Source organism: Nesoenas mayeri, assembly GCF_963082525.1.
Source record: "Nesoenas mayeri genome assembly, chromosome: 18".
In the NCBI taxonomy this organism is placed as follows: Eukaryota; Metazoa; Chordata; class Aves; order Columbiformes; family Columbidae; genus Nesoenas; species Nesoenas mayeri.
The window spans coordinates 8,699,658-8,727,225 of record NC_137566.1 but is presented as its reverse complement, the minus strand read 5'-3'; the positions used below and the strand labels follow the sequence as shown (position 1 = coordinate 8,727,225).

Below are 27,568 nucleotides of genomic sequence, written 5' to 3'. Positions count from 1 at the left end.
GGGGTCTCCACGGGGTGCTGCTTGGGCTGAAGCCTCAGCACCCACCTGCTTTTGGAGGAAACCAATTTGACCGATTGCAGAACTCACCCTGAGTTTCGTGGTGGACAAAAGCCGCGAGGAGGGTTTGGTGCAGGGCACGTCCGTGGTGTGCGCAACAAACAGAAGCTTTGGCTACACCTGTGTTTTATTTCAATCTGGAAGCAGCAAGAAGGTGTTGACACCGCGTGTGTGTGTGTTTGTGTGTGCAGAATTACTGTAGAAGCTAAATACACGGGTTTATATCTTCTCACGTTGTTAATTATTGGTGAGGGCTCCTCGCACACCCAGAGCAGCTGCCGGCGGAGCAGCCGTGCGCCTTGGCCTCTCCATCACATCTTGGCCATTTGCTCCATCTCCAACCCCAATTCCACAAGATGCTCTCTCTGCAGAGTCCCATTTGGCAGCTCCAAGTGACAGCTGATGGTAACAGGGTCCACCATTCCCCACCAGAGCCTGATCCCACTCTGACACAGCTCCTTGTGGGACACGGCACCAGTATCACATCAGGCTGGGTTCATCCTGCTCGCGTTGTGATTCACGGGGCTGAGGGCAGGTGAGCAAAGGTCCATACGGCTCCTCATCCCACCAGGAAGCACAGAGGCTGCGCCTTGGTCCGATAATCCTTTGTGGTCACCCATGGTGATGCCACACGGGGGCTGTGGCCGCTCCACCCAGGCCATGGGGAGCTGCAAGGAGCCCCCGGCACCCACCGTGTCCCTGGGGCTCGGGGCCCCGTCACAGGTACAGGGCCACCAGGACGTAGATGACCCAGCTGATGGAGGCGAACAAACCGAAGAGCAGGCTGAAGAGGACCAGCGACTGGGTCTTTCTGGATGCCACGTTTGCCTGGGCCATGTCCCCGCGGCCGATCGCAGCCCGGGTCTGGCGCGGGGGGAGAAGGGGAGAGGTTAGAAGAGACCCGCAGCGCCGGGACGGGGGATTTGAGGTGCCAAGCAGGTTTGGTGTAAATCAGGACTGTGCTGTCCTTACCTTGTGGGAGTAGACAAGGGCGAGGACGCCGGTGAACAGGCAGCAGAAGACGGTCACCAGCACCGACTCCACCATGTAGTCCTTGGGCGGGCGCTGCCTGTGGCCAGCGGGCGATGGGCTCGTGCTCGGCTGCCCATTGCGACACGGGGGGGTTAGAGCTGCACAGCCCCCCCTCATCCCCCCTCCCCAGGCTGTTGTGCTCGAGCATTGCTTGAGGCACTGCTGGGACCCCATGAGCCTGGGAGGGGGATAAGGGGTGACCCCGCTGTAGAACGGGGCAGAAACCTGTCAGGGTGGGGGATACGTACGGTGGGGTAGGGCAGGGGGGCCGGCGGGATGCCCTGGGGTGGGAAGGGTCCTGGTCCCGGTCCTGGCTGGTAGACGATGGGTGTTTGCTGGGAGAATCCGGCCGGGAGTGGCAGGTAGAGGAGGTGAGCGCTCTTGGGGTCCGGGGGTGAGTAGGGCGGCGGGTCCCCCTCAAAGGCCGTGTTGGTGACCGCCACCATGGGCCCGTCCCCGCAGCCCGTGGGGGGGTCCCAGTGGGGGCCAGAGCTGGGCAGCCCCCCGGCCGCCCCCTGCTCTGCTCCTCGGTCCCAGGGCCTGGCAGACGTGTCACCCTCCATCCCGCAGGGACACCTGCAGGGACAGGGAGGCCATGGGATGCCCTGCTGTCCCCCCACCCCTCAACAGGACAGGCACAGCCCCGGCCCAAACGTCCCCCGTAACTCGGGTCATTTCTGGGGTGGGCGAGTGTCAGAGGGACCCCAACCCCCCCGCCGCCCCCATGTCCCCCCCCCGTCCCCACTCACGGCGGTGCCCGCGGGTCCCCGGTGCGCACACTCGGGTCTGCGCCCGGCGGGCGGTTGCGCGGCGGGGCCGGCGGGTTAATGATCCACCGGCTGTTTGCCCAGCGCGCCGCGGGCGGGGCCGCGCCCGGCTCTGCCACCCCCGGGCGGGGGGGTCACCCGGCGGGACCCGGGGTGCGGACGGGGGTGCTGAGCACAGCCCGGTGTGCGGGTGCACGGGTATGTGTGCTGGTACGGAAACGGGACACGGCTTGGGTGCGCAGCTACATACAGTTAAACCCTTTTTTTATAGGTAAGTGTATGATTTGTCTTTATTTTAAAACGTTATGTTTGTACGTAGAAAGTGCTGCCTATATATTCTGGCCACATCTATTTATATACAAAATGTATGTTAAAATGTACATCCTTAGCTACATCTATTAGTATTTAATGTGCATGTAGATGTATGCACACACACATATATATATATATCCCCCCATACACATTGTGTGTGTGCACTGTATGGATGTATCTTTTACATATCTGCTTTTTTTGTTCTTATATGTTGTGCGTTGATATGTTTCATCACACCCCCACATCTGCGCGTGCACACCGCCCTGCGCGTGCACAAGACGCACAGATTATGTTCTCAGGATCATGTTTAGAGCTGGACTTGGCACCGTTGGGTTAATGGTTGGACTTGATGATCTTAAAGGTCTTTTCCAGCCACAATGATTCTGTGAGACACGTTCACATAAGTGACCGCGTGAGCGCTCCCGTGCCTGCGTAAGGTATAAATGTGTATGTTTGGACCCTGGGAGCAATTTATTCACGTAAAGGGCTGTTGGACTCGATGATTTTCAGGGTCTTTTCCCCCAAATGCACCCGCTCGTTGTGTCCCCGGGGCTCAGACCCCGCCCCCTCCCGAGGCCCCGCCCCCTCCCGAGGCCCCGCCCCCGCCCGTCACGTGACCCGCGGACTCCCTCTCCCGTCGCGCCCCGCGGCGCTCCCAGCCCGCCATGGCGTCCGCCGGCGGCGCGGAGCCCGAGCGGCCGCACCCGAAGCCTTTTCTCATCGGCGTCAGCGGCGGCACCGCCAGCGGCAAGGTGAGACCGGGGCTGCCGGGCGGCCCGCGGGGAGCAGCCCGCGGCGGGGCGGGCACCGAGCAAGGCCCCGCTCGGTGCCGCGGGGGGGGATCCCCGGCCCGCGCTGAGCCCTCCCCGCTCAGTCCACAGTGTGCGAGAAGATCATGGAGCTGCTGGGGCAGAACGCGGTGGAGCGGCGGCAGCGCAAGGTGCAGATCCTGAGCCAGGACAGCTTCTACCGGGTGCTGAGCGCCGAGCAGCAGGCCAAGGCGCTCAAGGGACAGTACAACTTCGACCACCCGGGTGAGGCGGCCGCGGGAGCCCCGGCCCGGAGCCCCCGGCCCGGCCCGAGGGGAGCGGCGGGAGGCTGGGGAGCGCAGGGCCTGCAGGGGCTTGTGGAAAATGGGTGTTGGGTCACAGAAACGCTCTTTCCCCCGCCAAAACATCTGTTTGTCCCGGTGCTGCTGTCAGTGCAATGGAGATGCTGGAGGGAGTGGAGCATCTCCCCAGTGAGGAAAGGCTGAGGGAGCTGGGGCTCTGGAGCTGGACAAGAGAACACTGAGGGGTGGCCTTATTAATATCTATAAATATATAAAGGATGAGTGTCAGGAGGATGGAGCCAGGCTCTTCTCGGTGACAACCAATGGTAGGACAAGGGGCAATGGGTGCAAACTGGGACACAAGAGGTTCCATTTAAATATGAGAAGAAACTTCTTCATGGTGAGGGTGGCAGAGCCTGGCCCAGGCTGCCCAGGGGGGTTGTGGAGTCTCCTTCTCTGCAGACATTCCAACCCGCCTGGACACCTTCCTGTGTAACCTCATCTGGGTGTTCCTGCTCCATGGGGGGATTGCACTGGATGAGCTTTCCAGGGCCCTTCCAACCCCTGACATTCTGGGATTCTGTGATGCTGTGGGTGGTAATGGTACATCTGTGGAGCGATGCTGGGGAGGTGGAGAGCATCCTGCCTCACACGGCGCTGTCTCCTCATCGTCACCTCTCCAGTAAACTGCATCACTCCCCAAATCCTCTCCTGATGTTTCTTGCTCAGGGCAGTGCTGTGGTTTGCAAACAGGACAAGGATCTGCCCTTGGCTGAGGTCTGGTGCCTGCTCTGGGTTCACCAGTGAGGGTAACACTCTTAAAAAGCATTCAAGGTGTCTGAGGTTTTCTAAATTACTCTCAGTTAACAGATTGAGAGTTGCATAAAATTATACAATTACCGAGTGGTTTGGTAAAATTGTACAATTACCAGCTTCACATTTGGGTTCTTAATTTGATTGTGTTGTAGTTGTTTATAAGCAGCAAATTCTCTCTTCCTTATCTCTGGAACCGAGTGTTGCATTTACAGTTTGGGTGGGGAGCGTTGGATTGCTGCTGGTAGGAAAGAATAAGCCATAAGTTCCTTTTTTTTCCTCGTGTAATACTGGACAGAAGATTTTTCTGTTTGGTCTAGAAAATCTGAGCAGAACATTTGCTATAGCAGCATCTGAACATCTTCCTCTTTCAACCTTCCTTTTGCAGATGCTTTTGATAATGATTTGATGCATACAACCCTGAAAAACATTGTTGAGGGGAAGACGGTTGAGGTACCAACGTATGACTTCGTGACCCATTCTAGGTCGGTTTTGGCTTTGTGTGGAGTCTCAGGGGGTGTGTGGATGTCCCCAGCTGTGCTTGGGACGTGTCACTTGACCCCCTTACCAACGCGCTCTGAGTGTTTTCTCCTGGCAGGCTGGCGGAGACAACCGTGGTCTATCCCGCAGACGTTGTCCTCTTTGAGGGGATCCTGGTTTTCTACAATCAAGACATCCGGGACATGTTCCACCTGCGGCTCTTTGTCGACACGGATTCCGACGTCCGGCTGTCCCGCAGAGGTGAGGCTCTGCCCTCCCCGGCAGCGTCGGCCTGTTCTTGTTCCTTATCTGCCATGTGCTAAGACTCATGGGGTTTATCTCCCTGTCCCAGTTCTGCGAGATATGAAACGCGGGAGGGACCTTGAGCAGATCCTCACCCAGTACACCACGTTCGTCAAACCTGCCTTTGAGGAGTTCTGCTTACCGGTACTAAACATTTCACTAATTTGATTTGCATGTTTTCATTTAGGGTGGCAGGGGTGAAGGAGCAGGGCTGTCTTAGGATCAGCTGCACTGTACATACAGCAGTGGTGGCTTTTCATATTTGCATTTCACAAATCCCACGCTCTCACCTCTGCCTCGTCTCTTTAACCATTCCAAGCTACTTATTTAAGGGACTTAAGTGGTTGGTTCTTTCCGCTTGTGAAGCGCCATGGAAATCCCTAGAGACTGCGCACGTTTTCTCACTGCCGTGGCTATTTTAGCACGGGTCTCTTTAACTGAAACACTCCACTCTGCATTTATTCTTAAGAAGGAAGAAAGAAGAGCTTGGTTTCCCACAGACCCTCTCTCCACAGGGAACGCAGGTGAAAACCTGGGGCGGACCATTACAGCGTCTGCTTGCTATACTGTATAATGTGGGGCCAATTTAGGTGCTCACGTAATCAATTAATTTGTAAAAACCCTTTGAGAACAAAATCCTTTATGTGGATTAAATAAGATGGAAAAGGCTAGCTCAAGCTCCTCTTGCTTTAGATCAAAGCAATTCTGGGATTGTAAAAGTACTCATTAGAAATGCTGAATTTCCCAGACTTTTTATAAGAAGGGAGGGGAAAAAAAAACGCCAAGGGCTCTCTGGTGGTAAAAAATCAATAAAATGTCATCAGAGGCAGGGAGGAGTTTCACATGCACGCTGGGTACCGCGGCTCTCTGCAGGGATTTAGCAGTGCCTTGTGAAATGCTGATTAGAAGCAGCTCTTTGCAAACAGAGCTCGGCCCCGGAGCGGGGGACCTGTTGAAGGCAGTGTGCTCTTCAGAGCGCCAAAGTGTTCCATGCTGGACCTGCTGTTCTGCCCAGTCATTCTATGCAAAGGGGCAGTAAGAACAAGCTCTGACCCTAAATCCAGTGTGACTACTCAATTAATTGAGGTGTTACCATGACAGAGAGTTTTGATTTGCAGTCCCAGAGCACATAAACCCCTCCATCTTTGCCTCCAGCTTTCTGGTGTTTGGTGGCTTCTTCCCAGAGCCAAGCCAACCTTTCCCATTAATGGTCTCCACCACTGTTCCTGTTTTTGCAGACAAAAAAGTACGCAGACGTGATCATTCCCCGAGGAGTTGACAACATGGGTAAGAGGGAGCTGGGCTCTCCATCTGATTTCTGTTGGGGTTGGGGAGAGGGCAGGTGGCACTCCGCTGCCTTTGTGCGCGTCTGAAAGCCTGTATGTGTCCTGTATCTCCCGTTCCTCTCTGCAGTTGCCATAAACCTCATAGTGCAGCACATTCAAGACATCCTGAACGGAGACATCTGCAAGTGGCAGCGAGGGGCGATGAATGGACACGGTCGGACCTACAAGCGCCCGTTCCCTGAGCAGACAGAGAGCAGCAGCGTGCTCGCCACTGGCAAACGCTCCCACCTGGAGTCCAGCAGCCGTCCCCACTAACCCAGCGGTGTCAGGAGGATTTGCCTCTGCTCCAGACCAACACTGAAGACAACTTTGGGAAAGGACTTCAACGGAATGGTTGGTGAAGTGCCCTTTGTATCATCCCAGCAGCGGATACCGGTGAGAAACTCCTCGTGAAGTGGAGAAGAAGGAGCTATTATGTTACTTGATAAACTTGATTTATTTTTTATTTTCAAAATGAGGTCTAATGCTGAGATCTCCCCTGAAAATTAAGTGCTACCAGATGATTAGTAAGATACCCCATTTCCCTGATGATCATCTTCCTTAGCAGGAAAATTATCTGCCTGTTTTTTCAAAAGAAAAACAGTTTCTGTATCTAAGACTAGCTCACACCATGTTCCTGTTAACGAGCTGGTGCAGTCCTTGCTCTTCACTTTGTTGGTACCTTGAGTTCTGGCGTTGCTCTCCCACCAGCCAGACTTTTTAGCCAGCAGTAGCATGTGGGGCAGGATTGACCTGTAGAGGAATTGCTGAGATGAAACAGCGGCTGTATGGGACAAAATGGAACTTGCAGTTCATTCTGGGGACAGGCCCAAGAAATTGTGTGATTCTGGTTCCTAATTCATTCCGTTGTAGGCTTCCGAACTGTGTGATTATTTTTGTTACCCAAGTAGTCTCCTTCTCCTGTTATTGCATGTGTGAGCTCCAACTGGATTGAGTTGCTCATGGAAATGGAAACCTGACCTTGTCAGTATTAGTGTGTTTTAGGGCATTTCTGTCCTGCTGGTTGCAGATTCTGCTGGGTGGAATCCGTCCACGTCCAGAGCTGGGTGGGAAGAGCAGCAAGGGGGAAAGCTGGAAACTGCAAGATCCCCCTGCTGATGGCACAAACAGTTCTCTGGACACGCTTCAACCCTCTGACAGGGTCAAAGCGCTTGCCTTGCATTCAGGCAGTTTAAACTCCAGAATGTCTGGTTTTCTAAGAAAAAAAGAGCAGACAAGAGGCTGGAAGTATAAACAGTGACATCTCAGTTTGTGTAGTTTACCCCAAAGTGACACTGCAGCAACATGAAGTTTTTGGGGAGAAAAAAAAGAAATCTGAATTGAAATAGCAGTTGGGCCTTTGAAAAATGTCCTTGTGATATTGAGTCTGGATTTATGGTGTAATTTTGAGAGTGAGGGTGGGGGAAAATGTTATGAAAAGTAACTTTTTCATATTTGCTAGTTTTTCAAAAGCAGGGTCTGGCTGTGTTGGTTGTGGGTGTGTTATTTGGCTAATAAGGAAATGCACAAACAGTGAGCGGAAATCACCATTTTATAGAAAAGGTATTTGTGCTGCTTGCACTACACCAGCACAAAGGTATGGGAGGGAGCCCTTCCGGAGATGCTGTTACACTCAACAGCTCTTTCTCCGTTTAACTCCAGATTGTTTAGTTCTGTAATGGCTGAAGCTTTAGAGGAGAAAAAACAGTATCTTAAGGCAATGCAGTCTGCACTTTCATCCCTTTAGTCTTTGCAACACTGGAGATTGGTAAAGGGTCGTTGTGTGTTCGTGGTCTCCACAGTTCTGTGGTACATGTCTGGAACGCCGAGGAGAAAGCAGCTCATCGCCAAGTTGCTGCTGGTGCTGTTTGGCTCAGGGTGACAGGCTTAGAGTGTGAGCTACTGCACGAAGCATTAGCTCTCGGGGCTGATGAAGCGGAGGCAAAATAGTCACTAAAACCTGCTTTGAATGACTGTGGTGGTTGATCATACCGTCCTCTTGGAGCGTGGGGAGCTCAGAGCAGCCCTGAATAGTGTTTGTTAGAGCTGCAAGGAACTCTAAGGTTAAAAATCCCCTGCTCTGTTTGGGACTGCTGTTCTTGGTCAGCTTTGAGCTGTATTGGAAGATCCCGCTGCTGGAGCCACGTGGAAAAAAGAAATCAAATGTGGCACAGGTACGATAACCTTGTTAAATACCTGTACAGAGCCATTACCAACTTGCACCTTCTCCCGCCCTGTGAATTCCTCTGCTGGTGCCAGCCAGGCATGGGCTGAGCTCCCGACAATGTTTTTACCCTGAACCCCTGTGTACAGGTTAGAACAGGTTTCCTTGGCAGCACCATCAGTTCTGCCTTGCTCAGAGTCCCTCTTCCTATGAGATCTAAGCTGTAACCTGGTGAGTACAACACTGCTCCTGCTAGTAACAGGCTGCTGGCTTTGTGTGAACACAAGGCCGAAGGATTCTGCTGGCTTGGGCTGAGTTCTTGGCCTGCCTGAAGCTTTGTTTTAGCTTGTTTAGCTGTAACAGCAATTTTTGTAATGTCTATTTGTTTTATTTTTGCTTAGCTTCATTAAAATTATGGTTATGCCAAATGATTATAAATAGATAACAGTACCAAGTCATTATTCTAAGCAGAATGAACTATTTATAAACTTAGCTTAATGCTGTAATGTAATGAAAGAGGGATGATAGCAGAGATTGCAAGTGGGGGCAAATAACGCATTGCTGAGGAATATAGTCATGGGATGATGCTGAAGACTGCAGGGCTGATTACTGATAATTAAGGACGTGTAAACTTTGGAGCTGGGAAAACCCAGTTTTTAAGGGTAAGGAAGAAAATGGAAAAGTATCTAATATGTTGGAGACTATCTATTTATAGTAACTTGTTGTAACATGGAATTGCAGACCAAGGTGCTAGGGAACATTTAAAATAGCCCCAAGTGCAACATAGTGCAAGAGGAAGAAACCACCAACATGAGATGCCCAGGGAAGAGGAAGAAGAAACTGGTTCAGTGTCCTCTTCCCAGCAAAGGACCCAGGATGCTGTTGACTGAAGGCAGCAGCCTTAGAGCCTGAGGTGCAGTGGAAGGGTGAACGTAACAGGGGTGGAGACTGGGAGTTGTGCTCGTAACAGCTGTATTACTGTTGAGACCTTTTTTTGTAACAGTATTCTTTTATTTTTCTGTAGCAGATCTGGACTACTCTTATTTGATCGGACTGTTAAGATTGCATTTCTACTAACAATAAATTCTTGGCTTTGCATAAAAGGCGTTTCCTTTTGCCTGTAACAAGATTGTAATTGTTACTGTTTTTGGAGAAGAATGTTCCAGCTGTCTTTCCAGCGCAAGTCCTTGAGTTCAGTAGCAGACAGCGAGGGCTCCCCATAGGTCACAGGACTGAATGTGCGATAGACCAAGTAAACTGAAGAGAACCAGGCTACAATCAAGGCACTGAACATGCTCTTGAGAAGCAGAGATCTGGGGTGAGAGAAGGAAAGAGCAGTCACGTTACGTCAAGGCTGGCCAAACACTTTGTGCAAAAGGAAGACCTAAATCTGGCCCGTCTTTTCTAAAGGCAAATGCCAAAGTGTCGCCACTGCTGGAAAAATCACTGCTTTTTCTGTGATAACCCTGGAGCAAAGAGCTGCACCACTTGTCTAGTTATCCATCTGTGAAAACCAAATACCTGCAGAGATGATCGCCAAGATGCTGCAATACGATGGGAATCAGGAGAATCTGGAATGTGAGGGCGGGCAGGTAGTGGTACAGGAAAAGCGTCTTCTCCATCAGGAAGAAGGGCAGGTAATTCACAGCCCAGCCTCCAACACAGATGCCCCCGGCTGATACCCAGAGCTGCCACACGTCTGCAGGAGACACAAGACACCATCTCAAAGCACTGTCTCTGGAAGCCTAAAAGCTCTAAGAGGTCACTTACTTGCATGGTTTGGTCTTTTTCTGGACCCTCTGCAACTGGTGCTAATATAAAGTTTAACTTCACCACACTCAGCTGAGGTAAATGGTTGCATTTGTCACACTTTTAGGTGCGAAGCAGCTTCACAGCAGGACAATAAAATGTACAGCCAGAAAAATCAGCAAAAAAACATCTGGCCACACAGGAGAGATGGTACCTTGGTTGGAATGAATGCATCTAACATAAACCCCTCCCTCCACAACCAGTACCCTCCTCTTTTAAATCATCACAAAAAGGCTCAGTAGAATCCAAATCTGACGCCTGGAGATTTCTCACACACAGGGAAATGAGTCAAATAAATATTATACTGGCTACTATATTGCATCATAAAGTGATGGTCACATTGCAATGACCATAACCAGTCTCTTCATGGGCTACTTGAAATGCTTGTGTCCCCCTAACAAAAATTTCAGGGTTAGCGGGTAGGAAAAAGTCCTAGTGTAGGCGAGTATATAGGTGCAAAATGTGGCTTTGGGGCCATTAAAGTGTAGCAGAACAAGTGACAACCCCCCACCTCGACACACACGCACACAAAGGAATCAGACCTTTAGGAATGTCGTATATTTTTCTTCGTCGCCGTATCAAGTACCAGAGGGACAGAAAGACATAGACCAGAGCAGCAACGTTCGCTGACGCCCAGGTGACAACATTCCCAAGGAGGTGGATCTGGGCCTGCAGAAGAGAAGATGGTCTAAGCCAGAAGCAGGAACATGCTGCAGCTCTTTTAGATAAATTTAAATATTACCTACATGGATTTGTTAAATTAAACTTTGCTGCTTCAAGACTCTCTTGTAATGTAAAGCATTTAAAAGATGCTGTTGGAGATGAATTCATCTTCTAAATGGAATCAATAATGGAAACTATTAAACTGCAGTTTTCCTTTACAAAATAAAAAGCAACTACTGTCAAAGCTGCATCACATGCCAAAAAAAAACCCCAACCCTCAGGGGAAATATATTAATACAGGAATAGTCTGTTTGGAGCAGCTCCTTGGCCTTGCTCCTGCTCACGGAGCTCACATGGGAACTGAATCTGCCTCCTCCAGCAGGTTCACATCTACTGCTACGTCCCGTACTTACACCAGAGGTCGGGTGCAGCCAGTACGCAATATTTGTGTCCATCGTGATCCAGTCGAGAGCGGAGGAGCTGTACTTATGTTCTGTGTCTTCATTTTTTAATGTGAGGATTTTCCACTAGAAAAAAGGCAAACAAAAGGCTTTCAGAATGGAAACAATGAGCTAAATAGCTCCAGATGTAAGACATTAAGTTCTTAACCTGGGAGGGAAGAAAGATTTTGCGTATCTCATACTGGATACTGATCAATACAATGGTTTTATTTTGTTCTTAGATAATGCACTTTCCTTAATGAATTTCTACAGTGTTAGTGAGGGGGTATCAACACTACCAGCTGCAGATACAACACATTCAGTTCCAAACAGCTTCTATGTGCGCACCTGATCTTTCTCCCTCTTCTTTTTTCTCATAATCACCTGGGTATTTGTTAGTGAATAGCACAGGTCTGAAATGCCCTTCTAAATACATTCAGAAATAGATCTTTTTTTTCAATGAGGACAGCAAACTATCAGCAACAAATAAACCATGAATCCTCAGGCTCAGAGTCTACAGAGTCTGAGCTGAGCTGAGCTGAGCTGAGTCTGAGTCTGCTGCAGTCCTGGTCTGCAGCAGAAATAAAGGACTAACAAGACACTCACCTGCAATTCTGTGAACTTTGCCATGAAGCTGAGGTTTTTACTTATGTCCATCTGTGTGGGAGAGTGGAGTTCTACTTCCCTCTCTTTTTGCTCTTGGCCTGGAAGAAAAAACACATAATAAGTAGAAAGCTAGAGCCTGCAGAACACACAGACACACGATACCACCCTCCCATCAACATGAAGCATTCCCCAGCCACAGAAACCTGTTTTAGGAACACAGCTGAGACGTACTTTTCCCGTATCTGTGCTCTTCTACGTTCCACACCATGCTCTGGTGGTAGCCCTTGGAGAGCTTCTCTCCAACCACCTCCAGCTGCCGGTATCCCCACTCGGGTAAAGATGCTCCACTGAGCTGAAAGAGAGAGGGGACTGTGAACTTCTGGTCCTGGCAACTGGAGTTTCGGGATGGAAGTTTCTAGGCCGTGCCTGAGCAGTGGGTGACAGCAAGGGGCTGCTAGAAAGTATGTGGGGAGTCACTACACGATACTGTCTGAACAAATGCCACAGCCATCAAGTCATTCTGGCAAACTCTGTGAAGAGATCTATAACTATTGCACATATTACAGACTCAGCACTCATTTCTGAGCAAGCTCTGCTTGCTGAAAAGGAATGAAGTATGAGTATGACTACCTGAAACACATGCCGCTCTTTTATCACACTGAGGAAGTTTATCATTTCCTTCTATTTACTTATTGGGTTATTTGTTATAGAGGTTTAGGCATTTTGGAGTAGAGAGATAAGTAGAACTGTGTGGAGCAAAAGATACAGGGGCAAGTAAACAGAAATCCACTTGCCTTTAGCACTGCAGAGGTGTTCACGTGAACAAATCTCACTTCTGACAAAATCGTCTTCCACACGTCTGTGTCAGACTCCCGATTTACAATTTCCTACAACAGAAAGATGTCTTTTGATTGTCATGTTTTCTCAGCTGTTTCCGCTGGAACACGATGAGCCGCTCCCTTCCCTTTGACCACTCACCACTCTCCAGAGGTTCTGCGCCGGCATGGAGATGTTATAATCAATATAGCAAGAAACTTCTTGGGAGTGGGGGCTAAGAGGGGCAGCAACATCATGCCTAGAAGACAAGTAAGAACCTCCAACACCATTTCCCAAATTCACATAAAAAGCAAAGCCATAAAGGTAATGAATTGGCTTAGACCAGATTCAGTAATAAAGCAAAGAGTAACTCATTTATACAGATTGCACTGTTTACTCTGAAAGAGAACACTCTCCACTATCAAGAGCTGCCAGGAACAGGCTCGGAGGAAGCCAATACTTTGCCAGGCTGAAGAACAAGCACTGATTGTAACAAACAGAGACGCTGTTCACTGGGATTTCCAATAATAAACAAATCAGGTTTGGAAGGGACATAGCAAAAACTCAAGCTCAGAACAACCCCCTTCCTAATCTGAGTGATATTCAAGCACACGCAGACGCCCTTCGGGAAGCAGTCCGGGGGCAATTTCATCTGCAGCCTTTGCAAAACAGGCAAGAATCCGTGGCAATCAGCCACAGCACACCGGATTCTCCAGCACATCTTCCCCACTCACAGAGCACATCCTTCGCGCAGGAGGATGCCATCAAAGTCAGCGGAGTTGGTTTTGGGTTAACAGGCACACAAAAGAACTGAATAGTTACTCTGAGAGACAACAAAGCAGAATAAGCCAGCGGGCTCAGCGGAGATGAAAAAAGGACTTACGTGTTGAGGTACCGAGTCGTGATGCCATGGACCAGCTGCACGATGTGTCCGTGCCGCACGGGCCGGGGCGGGTTACTCACCACCAGCTGCTGCCTGGTGGAGCAACACCCAAGAGGAAGCGCTTACATTCTTTAACAGACATTGCAACCTTGAAATGACCAAACTGTTAGGTCAAGAAGCTGCAGGTGGGGACAGACATTCAGGCAGCAAAATAAGAAAGTAAAGCAATCTATAGATTGTACGTGAACGGAAACAAAGCTTATCTAGGCAAAGGTGATTTAAGGGCAGAATGACTCAGAGGATTGGTAATAGGATACCAACACCCCAGGCATTAGGTCAGTGCTCTGAATCCAGGTCAGTCAGGAGCAAGTACAGATTATTCCCACCACGCAGCTGTTCGGTGGCTTCTGTGAAATGAGTAAGGTCTGTCATGTGTTGGTCCTGCAACTCATGTCACTTGTGGCAGAATTACAAGAGATCAATGCCTATCTGCACCACGAAAAGCAAACTCTCATCTTGCTTCTGGGCAGGGCTAAAGCATGCTTTGGCAAGGGCGAACTCTGCAGTTCACATAACTGCTGTATTTTACTCTTCTACAGAAGGACTTCACATCCTCCAGGGCTCATAGGAGTCTTAAATTTGAAGAATTTTACAGAGATCCTGGGTTTCTGTGGTTCTGGTGGAGTCCCTGCTTGAAATGTTTGTGCTATGGACAAACTTTCCCAATATGGATACAATTTATAATGGCACACAGTCCTGGTAGGACTCTACACAGAAACCTACAAAAGCAACTTTTTGATCGATCCGAAATGATATCACACAAGGGCTTTTACTGGCAAAACTACAAGAACAAAAACTCCTGCTCTCCACTGACAGCTACAATGGCAAAACACTTCAGCACAAATGAGGCCTCTCAGATACAGGCGCCCACTTGGAATCCCTTTGGGTGGGACAGATTCCACAGCTCATCCTTCACTTTAAATACAAAGAAATATTCTGCAAAAGTGATTTCCACACTCCTCTGAGACTCATTCAAGTTTGATAAAGCTCATCAAGGCACTCTAATGCCATGGCTCACACACTTCAAAAAGCAGAACTTCCCTTTCATGCAAAGCACCTGAAGAGTTGCCACCAGTCTCATGAGTGTTCGAAGATCCCCTTGTGCACAGCGCAGCCCATGTTCTGGCAGGAGCAGTTCAGACAGAATTTCCAAGTCCTCAGTAATGCTTTTACCATATTGAGGAGGATTGTGCAAAGAGTCACCCTTACCAGCTCTGCAGCTGAAATTACGCGCTGCCCTGTTTAGGTTTTGGAAGCGTCTAGAAGCTATGCTTACAGCAGCTTGGCATTTAAATCTCTGGCATACTCACATTCCAGGATCTTTGACAATCCACCAGTTGTTCACATCCTTGAAGGGATAGCAGGTCACCTGCTGTTGGTGGGAACTGCCTCGGCCATTCTCATACCTGTACAGAAGGTTAAAAAAACCCCACAGGTGTGTAACGGGGCATTTCTGTGCTCAACAAGAGTTACAGCAACATAAACCAGCTCCGTTCCTACAGAGAACCTGCACATCTGCAGTGTGCTCTGAAGGATTAATGAAGAGATAGCCAGGAACCGAACTGACAGGTGAAGAACCAGAACATACTTTCACCCTAATAATACAGACCCAGACAGACTCCTCACCTGATGGGATAAGTATTTGTGTGAGAATGGAGCCAACACTGCATGGGCTTGCCCAACACGTTCCGCAGAGTAATCTGAGAGCCGTAGGCCACCTCTAAGGGCTGACCCTGCGTGATCCGAGCCAGCCCGCCCTGAGAAGAAAAATGATAGGATAAGTGGAAAGAAAAAACAACCTAGAGGCTGTTTAAATTATTTCAAGATTCACCCGTCACTTTAAACATAGCAATAAATTAGCACAATGCCTTCTTATTTGGTTGAATCTACAAAAGTAAAATCTTGCAGCACCATACTCACCAGAAAGTAAATATATCAATGCCTGAAGGTCTTAGGCCTTAGGGAATCTCCCTAAAGCCCTGCTGTTCTAAAAGACAGACTAAGCACTCTTCTACAGAAAATCATACTATCATCCTCTAGTATACAGTGTTATCACTTAGGGGTTCAGTGGAGTTTCCTGTTGGAAGGGACAAACCTTCAGCACAAGAGTGAAGATATTGTTACTGGTTCACTGGGAAAAGCTTTTAATCCATTATCAGGATTTCAGTCATCATTACTTCATCTTAAAGCAATACTATGACAGCAGAGTAGTCAAATGACATAAAAGGAACAAACACGCAAGATCAAAGGAACAAGACCACCCACAACTCTTATAATAGTGATTTCCCCCTCTTCTCTATTAATAAATCAGTTTCCTTTACCTCTAAGCTGGCTTGAAAAGCACTTGTCATAATCTGGTCATGAGGCCCAGAGCGATACAGCAAAGTCAAGTGAACATAGAAGAAGGACAGGTACATTGCCACCGGGATGATGATGAGGGCCAGTCCTCTAGCCAGGAAATGGCACATCAAGGAAACCTAGAACACAGGGAACTCACTGGTTTCATGCTCCAGATATTAAAAATATTAAAAATGCCAATGCACTTGGCTTGGTTTGCTTGTCTTTTTAAAGTTTTCCTGAGCACCCTCATTTAGCTTTCATTTCATGAACAGCTGGATAACTTTGAAGGATTTGGACTGGAGCCAGCAGGAGGTATGTGGAACAGTAAAGGTTTTGAGCTACAAATCAGCAAGACATGGATAAGAGCAGAAAAGCCAGCCACACACACATGCTTATCTTAAATTTAACTCCATCTTCTCCAGCAACTGTGCTGAGAAACTGTTCTATGACACAGTTTGCAGACTAAGAGAAGGAATTTTAGTTCAAAAACAATCTACAGACAGCATCATAATTTATGGACCTGCTGGCTCCTGTACTGAAATGTTACACATAACGTATTCTGCATGTTGTGCTACCTACATTTGACAAGTTCTGGTCTCCTATCATGTGCCAGAAGTGGAGTCCTGCGGTGGCCAAGAGCAGCATATAGGTAAACAGGCCCATATATTTCACTCTGAGAAGAAAGTGCATAAAAATGAACATGGTTAAAAACTATGCAATTATCTAATACAAGACATAAATGTTCAAACTTTCTCTTGAGCAGGATGTGTTAAAGTCCAAGGACTTAGATCCATGACAAGTCTGGTACAACAATATAAATATGCCTCAAGACTTTGACACCAGAAGATATAATTTGTTTGCCAACTACATCAAATAACCGCAGTGACAGGGAACTTTCTTGATAACATGCTGGCAAATCACAAAGCACAGTGTCCCTAAATTCAGACTTTCTGAAGCTTGAGGCAACCAGGAGGGAAGGGTGAAATGTAGATTGTGATTTATAACATAAAGCCATCCCTGAGAAATGAATTTTGTTCTTCCCAGGAAGTTCTCTCTAATCCCTGGCATCACCTACTCTGAGTTGACATCCTCTTATAGAAACAATCTAACCCATCAAGAAATCATGGAGGCGTCTGCTCAGAACAGCACCAAGAATCAGTCTTGAAAATCCGAAGCCCCCCCAATACCTCAGACAGCAGGCGGGAAAGTCAGCTTGCTAAAAAACAGTAATCACTTACCCAACCGCACAAGAACAAGCTACTCCAGTCAGCAGGAGCCAAAACCACCAGCTTCCAGAGAAGGACCTTAAAGAAAATTATAAAGGAAAGAATGCTATGGTGAGATCTGGGCACCTTCTTAGGATCCTGAATTCATGTAATTTAACTTGAAAAAAAACTTGCAGGACTCCACTATTCCTTATTCTACTCAGCGGTATCCCATTCTGAACCTCCCATGCCACCGACTCTGAGCCCTGATCCACAGAGTGTTGTTGAATGTACTTCTCTGCATCCTGAAAAGCAAAACTGAACACTACGTGCCTCCTGATACTACAGATGAAAGAAATGCATTAAATCACTTGCTGGGCTCAGTTTAAAGATAATTTTGCTTTACTAAAGATAACTTTATCCTCTGCAAGGAGCAGAGAACATGTGAAGCCACAAGATGAGAGACAAAGCTCTCTAAATTCAATGCCTCTAAACACTAACAAAGGAACATTAAGTGACCTGTTATGATCAGCGTTTATGTGCACAGAAGGAAACCTTTCAATAAGAATCTGGATGGACAAAGGAGTGCTCCCAAGGGATTTTATTTTTATTGTAAAATAAAAAAGACAACCTTACTACCAGCTAAAACGGTCTTTAACACTGCTCAGAAGAGAAAACTTCTGGGCCAGCCATATGAGAGGTCAAAGCATTGGATTTTACAGATGAAGTGAGATGCAAAACAGTAAAGTGACTTACATAAAAAACCCACATAGCCTGTGACCTAAACAAAGTCACCACAAGAATATCCAAAAGGTTGGGAGACAATCCAGCTTTACCTGTGCCTTTGCAAATTGTAGAACTTCAAGTAGGACAAAACTGCAAGTAGGATAAAAAAAATCAATATTGATTCCAGAAGCATGAACCTTGACTGAGTGATCAAAGAGTTCTCTGTGGGAAAAGAGACAGACATCAAATTAGGGAAACTTATCTACAGGCAAGTTGTACCTCAAACAATCACATCTTTATCCAACAGAAGGACCTGCCCCTTTAAGAACAGCCAATTTGTTTTCAATCTTACTGGCTGTAACAGGGAGGTGTTGGGTTTAAAGGGACAAAAACTTTCCATCAGAGCAAAGTACGTTGCCATAACTGTCTCCAAGGACAAAGAGGTGAGCAAGTCGTAAAGGAGGCAGATAAAGGTGCTGTGCTTCCCTGCAAAGGCAAAGAAAATCACTGCTGGGAAATCCAAAGGTGCTTCTCGAGGCAAAGAGAGTCCAGGCAGTGACCCCAACAGGCAGTCGGCATGATGACAAATCTTCAAGAAAGGGAGCTGCTTCGTGCAGGATTCTCTGAGCCACAATCAGAGCAGCCGATAGCTAGGAGAGGTTTAGCTTTCCCTTATCAGACTACGAAAGGGCTGTTGAGAGGCTCTTTCCCTTTCAGGCAACCGCCAGCAGACCTTCAGAGAATAAAATCAACTAACTTATACACACCAGAGCCACGTCAAATCATGGTGCTAAGGACACAGACTGGTTTGCTGCAGTTTGGAGATGAAGAAGTTTCGTGAGCTGACTGTAAGTAGGGTCACCCTGCTGTTAAAAACGAGTATGTGCTAAATCATGCTGTAAACTTCCGAGGAAGAGAGTACAGGCTTCCCTGGATGCAAGAAAAGTGGTTTTCTGTGAGGTTATTATGGCTTAATAATAAAATGAACTTGTGTAAAGCCTCAGCCTGCTGCAGAGCTGTGAGGAGCAAGGGGAGCAGAGGGGCTCAGCAGAGACTGACACAGGCCAGGGCTGAAAATGGGCTCCAACGTGTTGTGAGAATTCTGTGGGGAGATGCTGCTCCAGCCATTTATGCATCCTGAAAATTTGCAAGGAGGAAAGGGACCACTCTCCCCCTGTATGAACAATGGGGCCCAGGGGAATAATCTTACCTAAGAGAATCAGAAGAGCAGCTCCAAGTGCAGCACAGTGGGAGAACTGCAGCTCTACCAAAATCTGGTATGCTAAAGGCACACAGAGCGCACCAGCCAGGGCTGGCAGGAGCCGCAAGGACCAAACAGGAACATTCATCCCATATTCTGAAACAAGAGACAACAGTGACAGACAAATTTGGAAACTATTAATTGCAAAGATGGATCAATACAGAACTCCTTATGACTACAACAAGTTGTTGAATCTAACTCCTAGTCTTAGTAATTTATTGTCTGTCTTGTACTTCTCCAGCTGCTTTAAGCAATTAAAAAATGGGTGCTGTGGAATCCTTAATGCCTTAAACTTCGGTTAGAGATCTGCAGATTTATTTAAGAGGAGAAATGAAGGTTTCAGACAAAGCGATATTTCCACTAGTCAGGCAAAAGGAACCTGTCAGGCGCTGAAATACTGCTTATTTTCTCAGAAGAATGAGACAGTTAAAATCAGCTCTTACCAGCTCCAATCCTGTTCCATAAGAAGTTTCCATCAAATCCTCCTAAATAACCTACAACAGAAGCAGCAATTCATAATTTAAAATCTAAAGCAAGTATAAAAACTGGTGCTAAAGTGGTCCCAGAACTATTTTCCAAACACATAGATTTTCCACACATGAAAGGTCTCTTTCCCAAAAGGGTTCTCTTTTGTACTGTTTTGCCTGCAGCCACGCTTGATAACGTGCAGAGGCACAAAGAATATAAATTGGGAACCACAGATTCTCAGTAACAAAGTTACACATATATTTAACCTCTCCTTCCCATACAGACACTTCTATGTTGTGCATATCTCAGGCCTGAAAATCTGCTTGTTGCCAACTATTTCTAGTCACCCGCACTTCTCATCCCACCTTTCTCTTTATCTAAAGGACTGGACAACAATGAGGCAATGGATACACAGCTCTATCACCCCCAGTACTCAAGCAACAGCTCCCTAATAATACTAAATAAGGGAGATTCTAATTCTCTTTACATCAGTTCAGGAGACACTACCTCCCAAAGCGAGCAGCATGTGGCCAAGAGGCGGGCCGCTGTCATCCACGAAGAAGATCCTCTTCATGTAGAGAGAAACGAATTGGCCATAATAAACTTCATCGAAACTGAAACACAAGAGGCAGATATGTGTCAAACCTCACTGGAATGATCCTGCAGGCTACAGGGACACAGGGAAGGAAACACGGATCTACTGGCAAAAGGCTCAGAGTACAATGAACTGCAGGGGCTTTGCCCTTGTCCCCCCAGGAGTGTCTCTGAGGGAAACAATATCATCGTATTTACGGAGACTGACATCAGGCAAGCACTGATCTTCTGCTCCTGCGTTCTTACTCACAAATGTTTAGAAAACCAAAAGTCTCTGTCATTCAAGTGGAAAATAAACCATTCTACTCACACGACAGCCCGTGGATAGGAAAGCCCCCACAGACGGCTTATTAATCCCATCACAGTCAACGCCACGAGGTTCATATTTATCTCCACAGTAACCACAACCGGCTTCTTCAGAAATCCCAGCATCCTGTCAAAGGTCTGTCCAAACCTCCAAGAGCCAACAGAGAAGAGCAGCAGTCACCCTTTCACCCCGAGCCAGCTGAAGATCATTTGCAGAGAGCACACACCACTACTTGCTGCTACTAGCAGCTCACAGTAAATGATATAACAAAGTACTCTCACTTCCCTCATTTATGTGTTTTCTGTTGTATGTACAAGAGTAACGCTAAATATGAAGTTACTGAACACACTTGATTTTTATCTGTCTTCCTTCTACATGTGTCTCGTTCTCTCTCATCAATAGTAAGCTAGAAACTCTGCTTATTCTTACACTGGTTCTGCAGAAATGCAATAGCTTTATCCAAGCCTATATTCCACTTTGCACTAAGCAAACTTCCCAGCCCAGAATCCGACGCTAGTGACAGGCAAACCACATGCTCAGGCACTACATTGCTCAGGCAGCATTTTTTTTCTTTTTTAAAAAGTTATTTCCTTTATTTCCTTCTAAACTGATCATATTTTTTTTTGTGGGGGGGAGGGGGGCAGAACCTGCAAACATCCTCTGTCTTAAAACATTGGCTATAGGAGCAGAGTTGTAGGTGCTGTAGGGCTCTAGTGCAGCAAGTGGGACTGAACTCTTTCCTCCTGTGGGCAGAACTGCTAGGTAAGAAAATAGCAAGGAATTGGTGTTGTATCTCCTCACCTCAACACAACAGAAAGTTACCGGAATAAACCCATCTGCACGGCTTTGATCAAGGGGGAACAAAGGGTGATGTGAGCACATCCCCACCAGCAAGTGCGGTGCCACCGTTCTTGTTTCTTGCTACCTACAAAACACAAGCACTGAGTGGAACAGACTGTTTAAGAAGCCCCTTGCAAAGCTGCGGTCTCTACCAGCACTATTGCACCACACCACACCACAGGCCATCACCCGTGCTCTGCCATCTCCTCGCAGGCTCTGGGACCCCCAAGAACCCCCTGATGCAGAGGACCCTGCTCCTCCCTGCAGCGCAGACAGGCCTGGAACTCGGGGCTGGGCTGCAGCACTACCTGTGCCCCAGACCTCACACGCCTCCTCAAGGAACCATTAAGCCCTCTGCCAGGTTTGCATCCCCTTCTTTAGCCTCATGAGGGGGTAGCAGGACCACTAATCCCCCTCCCGGAATTTGTTCCCCCTGCTGAGCTCTATGGGGGCAGCAGGAGCACCGACCCCACAACCAGCCCTCACCCTCGAGCATTACAGGGTCAACAGGACCCATTATCCAGCCTTGAGTGGTTTTTGGGGCAGCACAGGACCCGCCTCCCACCCTCCCCTCAAGGCCTATGGGAGCAGCGGGGCCACCAGCCACCCCCCGCCCGGCCTGGAATCTCTCCCTTGAGCCTCAGGGGTACACAGCGGCGCCACTGCCCCCGCCATGAGGCCTCACCCCCGCCGCCCAGAGCCTTCCGGAGGTGAGGGAGGGAGGGGACCGGACCAGCAGCCCCGCCGAGCCCGGGGGAGGCGGCGGGACTGGGACCCCCGGCCCTGAGGAGATGGCGGCCCCCTCCCGCGTACCCGGGGAGGGGGCGGGACCGCCCAGCTCCAGCCAATGACTCGCGGCGCCGGATGTGGCGTCAAACGCACGCACCGCCATGAGGGCGGGGGCAAGGAAGAAACCCGTTGCGTTGCCATGGCACCGCCAGCGTGGGGCGGCTGGGCCCCGTGAAGGCCCCGCTGTGAGCCCCCCAAAAACCCCAAAAACAAACCAAAACAAACCACTCCTCCCCCCCCCAACAAACTCCAAACCACCCACAAAAAAAACCCCAAACCCAAATAAAACCCTCCCATAACAAGAACAAGAAACCAAGCACTAAAACACAACACCACCCAAACCCACCCCCAAAACAAAAACCTAAAAATAAAAAACCAAACAAATAACCCTCCCTTCCTCCCCTCAAAAAGCATACCCCACCCCCCCCAACAATCAACAGAAACCAAAAACCCCCAAACAAACCAACTCTGCAAAAACCAAAGCAAATTAACAAAGCAAACCACCAAAATACACAAGCCTATAACCAACAAAACCAGAGCAGCGACTCGGGAACTTGAGAAAAGCATAATCTGCTTTATTTTTTTTAATTTTTTTTTTATTTAAATAAGGAGAATTCTTTCATATGGAAAGAGCTAATACAATCACATATTTGAAAGGAGAAACAATAGGTACTGAAACGAGGAAAAAAGGGCGATAAAGAGTGTGCCGCAACTGGCCTGGTGATTCCGTGATTCGAGTTCCGGTCCGAGTAAAAGTTTCCAAAAAATATAAACAGGTTGCACGTTACACAATTATCCATCGTCTGCCCTTTCAAATATCTGGTCTACATGAAAAGACGAAGAGAGGAAAGGCCAAAAAAAAAAAATACAATGTACTATACAGGTGATGAGGGCAAAAGCTTGGAGGAGCATGGTATCCCCTTGAGAAACAAATGCGGTTTATACAGAACGGAGGGAGGATTCCAGGCGAGGACGGCGCCTCGAGACATGCGAAAGGGCGAGCGTCTCCCTGCTGCTTCAATTCCTGGGGACAGGCATCTACGGCCACTGGGAAAATCAGGCTGTTTGGGGATTAAAATAAAGAACAACAACAACAAAAGTAGCTGGACTGTTGTCTCTGCTTCAGCAAAACACACCTTTTTATGTCGATGGGCCACAACTAAGGATCCTGACGCCTGTTAGTTAATTTTTACTCATAAATGCATCTTTCTTTACAAGGAGACTGGGCTGCTGTATGTCAAGAATAACGGGCGTTGCAAGGAATTAATCTGGTGTGTAACCAGCCTGAAGCAAAACAGGTTAACAATGCAACAGAACAAGGTCTCGACATGCAGCGGTGCTTGCTCGAAAGGGAGTATCATAGCTTGGTCAAAAGGTGAGATGTAGCCAAAATGCTAGGCTCATTTTCTAATATATAGGCTCATTTTTTAATATATATCCATAAATACACAGGAACCACAGGGCAGCTTTGCAGCATTCTCTCAAGGAAACAGTTAGAGAGTCTCTGCATGAGCACAACCACGCAGGGGAGTCCAATGGACTGCGAACACATTTTGGAGTTGCTGATGACTGTAGAGCTGCCACAGGCAGAGCCAAGAGCAAAACACGGAAGCTCAACAATAATACTCGTCTGACTGGTGACTGTGCTGCTTCCGCTTATTTAAAAATATACTGGACAGCCTTTTTTTTCCCTTACTTGCACCTTTCCTAGTGGAAGGAACCTGCAATTGGGCAGCTGATTTCCAGTCAAAGCAAAAGCAACTCGCAAAGGAATAAATCATGAGGGCCTGACCCTTCAGCAGGGGAGATAGGAAGCAGAATTATCTCCCTATAAACCACATACACGTTCTATACATCTTCATTCTGCTTTTCCCCAAGCTGAATTCATGTCAGCATCCCAGCACCCTTGGTGTTTCTGCACCTTGAGGATCAGGGGCTTTCCTTTTGACTCAAGAAGGGCACCATGAACTGCACTAACCTTGTACTAGCTTTAAACAAACAAACATAAATATATGCCAGAGAAGGATATTGCACCTTAGAAATTTGGGCTCTAAAACTGCTTTCCATCACACAAAACTCCATTAAGTGAAAGAGTCTTGCCAACTGCAGCTGACGGTCACGCAAAGGTGAGGAATGGAATGAAGCTCACATGCATTTCTTGGCCTTTCCTGCACAGAATAATTCAGACATAATATATAAATAGAGCAGTGAAACAATTACTTTTTCACCTAGACCTACAACATCAAATACGTATAAATAAATTCTAGTGTTTTATTCTGTTGGGGGAAGGAACGGAGGGGTTAAAAGAGAAAGAAGGGTGACCTTTTTCAACTGGAAATATTGTAGTTCTGATGGCATTTACACCAGAGGGACTGCAATAACTTGTATCTAGCAATAACCCAGTTTCTCCAACGCATTTGACCGTTTTAAAGTCATACAGGTGGGAGGAAAGAGGTTAGTGTCATTGTAAAGCTTAAGTAGTGTGTCTAGGGTAGGAAGAAGATAAGAAGGGGGGCTCAGATAAGTCTCTTTAGCCATGACAGTTGGATCCTGGGCTGATATTAGCTAGGGCCAGCTGGGCAGAAGGATAATTAAACAAAAATCAAACCCAGACAATTCTGTTGTTCATGATATTCCAAGGAAAAAAACAGAAAGGGGACTGGGATGACTTACTGCTGGAGCAATCTTTGGAACGTGTTGGGAGCGGGACTAGCAGATGCAGGTCTGGGAGATGTCTGAAGGCTGGGGAAATATTTTTCGCTGAATCTCAAACCCTGTACTTAAGGAGGATGCTAGAGAGATGCTGGCACACTCTGCTCTGAAGTTAAAAATCCATAAAACAAGAGAGAAAAGAAGAGCTTTTAATTTTTCAAAAGTACCATCCTATCCCTTTCCCTTCGGGTTCTCTGCCATTGTCAACGGGGACCAGTGGAGAGGGGACATTACTACATCTAAGTTAGTTTAGGTTTCTAAGCTCTTTAAAGCTACTGTATAAAATTCTTATTTATACCTAGCTTAAAACTTCAAATGCATCCCTAGAAAGTTATGAAGGATCTTTCCTAGAAAGGGGAGAAAAAAAGCAAATGAATAATCAAGAACACCTTTCAGATCCTTTCCCAAATACATTCTTTGTTCAAAATATCTTCTTTGGAACCACCAACGCGTGACTTGCTGCCACCCAGCAGGGGCGGGCGGCACAGCCAGCGAGCAAGCTATCACCTCCTGCAGAAATGAAGTTGTCCTTCCCTCCCTTCAGAGTGACCAGCCTACTTGACACTTTGAAAGAGCTAAACAACACAAACCAAGTTGAAAGTAGTTGAGTTTACTTAAGACTACTGTCAACTGAAGGACTCCAAGCACTTTCTGAAACTTGGAAGTCCATCCTAAAATCTACACACACACGCACACAAACCAAAACCAAAGAATAAAACCCCAACCCCTTCCCAATGGGATCTTCCTTTCATAGATCAAATATTGGTAAGAAAGTGTAAGGTGATGACACTGTATACATACTATATGCAACCGTATTCAAAGTAAAGAACTTTTTGCTGTTCATCTGGGGAAGGAGATTAAAAGGATGATTCCAAACTGCCTCTGTAACCAAGCACTTCCAACGCAAAAAAGAAGGTTCCAAGTGTGCTAAAAAGGCTGCTTTGCAGAGGGGCTCCCTTACAGATACATTTCTATGCACATTTTACAAAAGGCCATGAGTTAAGAGAAAGCAAGACCTGGGGAAAAGGCAGAAGAGCAAAGCTTAGGAGAGCAGCCCCAAGAGATGAACACAATACAGAACAAGTCTCAGGAGACATGAAGAATTAGAGCGGCCAAGGTAGGGAGCGTAAGAGAGCATCACAACTACAAAAAGTAGTCCATACAGACCCGTTGGCTCTAGCCAACTCTTCTGACCCATGTGGATTTTTTCTTAACAGATATTACATTTTGTAAACCTGCTGTTTGCATTTTGTCATGTGTTTGACAGTCACTACAAAAATCCCAAACCCACAAAAACCTAAATCCAGATGAGCTTGCAACAGAAATCCGGTGGTTTTTTTTTTCTTTAAAATGAAATCACATTTTTTTAATGCACAAGGCACCCCAAAGCTGCGATTAAAGTGGTGCAAGTTTCAAGATTAATGCACTGATCTACTATATGCCTTTAGTACACATTTAGTTCTAACGCAAGCACTGCTTCTAGCTTAAAATGAAAACACTGAAAAATTAATGAATGCCATAACTGACCTGTTTGTTTTCCTTTTTTTTTAGGAAAAAAAAAAAACAACAAATAATCCGAAAGGCTAAATTATCTGGGGAAAATCTACCCAAACCAATTCAATTTCGAAGAATCATGATTCTCAACATAGCACAGAACCGTATATAAAACTAAGCAGAGCTTTGTCAGAACATAATTTTAGCTGAAGGGAATTCTCTTCTGGAAGGAATGAGGAAAGCAGAAAGATGGGGGCCGGGAATGAGAGAACATATAAAAGTTCTGCTATAAACAAAGGTATAGCTTTTTTGTAAAAACCTCAGCTGCCTTTAAAATGAAAAACCTCAAACTAACTCCTCTCCCCTAGTTGCCACTCTGCTGAGACAGAAGCAGGGAAGGAGAAGGATGGGCTTTGCCAAGTGAGCGCTCACAGCTGTGGATGGAGCACGGGGGGAAAACATAAAATAAAAAATGGCTCGAGCCACTTAAAAGTCACAAGGTTGGTTTGTTTTAAAGCAAGCAGGTCAATGTCATATCCACTGTTTCAAACTGCTTTGTTGGGAGAGGGGCTTGGGTGATGTCGCTGTAGTCAGTCCATGTGGGGCGGGGAGTCGATCTGGTGAGATTTTCAGGAGATCCAGTGGGGTCCAGTCTAAGCTGCGGTGCCTCTCAGGCAGCAGGACCAGCTGGGCAGAGGTGCTCCTAGGCCTTGCTTTCCTCCACTTTCACTGCCTGAGGTTTGATCGCTCCCGTGCGCACCGGCTTCATCTGGTTTGTGGAGGCCGTTTCTTGCAGCTTTACCGCTCCCAGGTTGGCTTTATTTTCGTCCACCCGTTGCTTTGCCTTTTGATGTACAAAAAAACCAAAGCATTAGCTAGCATAGAGACCTCTATGTAGATATTTAAAAAACCCACGACCATCATTCATGCAAGACATCAAATTTGCTCCAAAAAATCAGATATTCTATTCTGTCGCAGTTTGCTGTCCTGAAACACCTCGCATGTAGGATATCAAAGTGTCTCACCTGTCTGGCAATGCAAATAACCCATAAAAACTCAACATGGACACTGTCAAACAGGCAACCCTCTGATCTCTCCTGACTTTCAAATCACACAGCATTACTCTTGGACTCAAACACCCACCCACTCTCCCTGCAGGGAAAAATAACAGCTCCCACATACAGTTTCAGCTCACAGGCCTTTCCAAGGCACAGGCACAACCGTACAGAAAGAGCAGACGCTTTTGGGTTA

The 27,568-nt window shown here is 47.3% G+C and overlaps 4 protein-coding genes across 16 annotated transcripts in view; 1 reads left to right on the top strand and 3 right to left on the bottom strand.

The window, feature by feature from the left end:
• Window positions 1–246: 246 nt before the first annotated feature.
• On the bottom strand, window positions 247–1,913 carry PRRT1B (proline rich transmembrane protein 1B). The gene is made up of 4 exons (XM_080355918.1): window positions 1,839–1,913; window positions 1,334–1,665; window positions 1,030–1,187; window positions 247–921 (listed from the first exon to the last, which is right to left on the bottom strand). The coding sequence occupies exons 2-4, from the start codon at window positions 1,650–1,652 to the stop codon at window positions 775–777; spliced, it is 624 nt and encodes a 207-aa protein (XP_080212044.1). The 5' UTR covers window positions 1,653–1,665; window positions 1,839–1,913; the 3' UTR covers window positions 247–774.
• A 626-nt stretch (window positions 1,914–2,539) lies between these two features.
• UCK1 (uridine-cytidine kinase 1) lies at window positions 2,540–9,406 on the top strand. 3 transcript variants are annotated; one of them, XM_080356027.1, is made up of 7 exons: window positions 2,540–2,920; window positions 3,050–3,202; window positions 4,421–4,517; window positions 4,631–4,773; window positions 4,865–4,959; window positions 6,054–6,102; window positions 6,229–9,406. In XM_080356027.1, exons 1-7 carry the CDS (start codon window positions 2,668–2,670, stop codon window positions 6,414–6,416), a joined length of 978 nt encoding a protein of 325 aa, XP_080212153.1. In that variant the 5' UTR covers window positions 2,540–2,667; the 3' UTR covers window positions 6,417–9,406. The 3 variants fall into 3 exon arrangements, with proteins under 3 accessions (XP_080212153.1, XP_080212154.1, XP_080212155.1); XM_080356029.1 differs by having other exon boundaries at window positions 2,777–2,920; window positions 3,043–3,202; window positions 6,229–9,398; XM_080356028.1 differs by lacking the exon at window positions 3,050–3,202.
• Window positions 9,407–9,416: 10 nt separating this feature from the next.
• Window positions 9,417–22,119, bottom strand: POMT1 (protein O-mannosyltransferase 1). 2 transcript variants are annotated; one of them, XM_080356021.1, is made up of 21 exons: window positions 22,008–22,119; window positions 21,284–21,407; window positions 20,486–20,629; window positions 20,089–20,195; window positions 19,557–19,607; window positions 19,063–19,209; window positions 17,963–18,074; window positions 17,160–17,225; window positions 16,501–16,594; window positions 15,903–16,058; window positions 15,208–15,338; window positions 14,892–14,987; window positions 13,522–13,614; window positions 12,801–12,897; window positions 12,617–12,709; window positions 12,054–12,174; window positions 11,823–11,920; window positions 11,190–11,303; window positions 10,656–10,782; window positions 9,826–10,003; window positions 9,417–9,617 (listed from the first exon to the last, which is right to left on the bottom strand). In XM_080356021.1, the coding sequence occupies exons 3-21, from the start codon at window positions 20,605–20,607 to the stop codon at window positions 9,443–9,445; spliced, it is 2,178 nt and encodes a 725-aa protein (XP_080212147.1). In that variant the 5' UTR covers window positions 20,608–20,629; window positions 21,284–21,407; window positions 22,008–22,119; the 3' UTR covers window positions 9,417–9,442. The 2 variants fall into 2 exon arrangements, with proteins under 2 accessions (XP_080212147.1, XP_080212148.1); XM_080356022.1 differs by lacking the exon at window positions 13,522–13,614.
• Window positions 22,120–22,664: 545 nt separating this feature from the next.
• Window positions 22,665–27,568, bottom strand: part of PRRC2B (proline rich coiled-coil 2B) — a 44,939-nt gene continuing 40,035 nt past the window's right edge. For 8 of the 10 annotated variants that reach the window (XM_080355826.1, XM_080355830.1, XM_080355821.1 and 5 more), the window contains exon 32: window positions 22,665–27,161. In XM_080355826.1, the coding sequence (XP_080211952.1) occupies window positions 27,021–27,161 (141 nt within the window). In that variant the 3' untranslated portion in view covers window positions 22,665–27,020. The remainder of the gene's footprint in view (window positions 27,162–27,568) is intronic. The other 2 variants (XR_013923002.1, XR_013923003.1) reach the window with 2 other exon arrangements.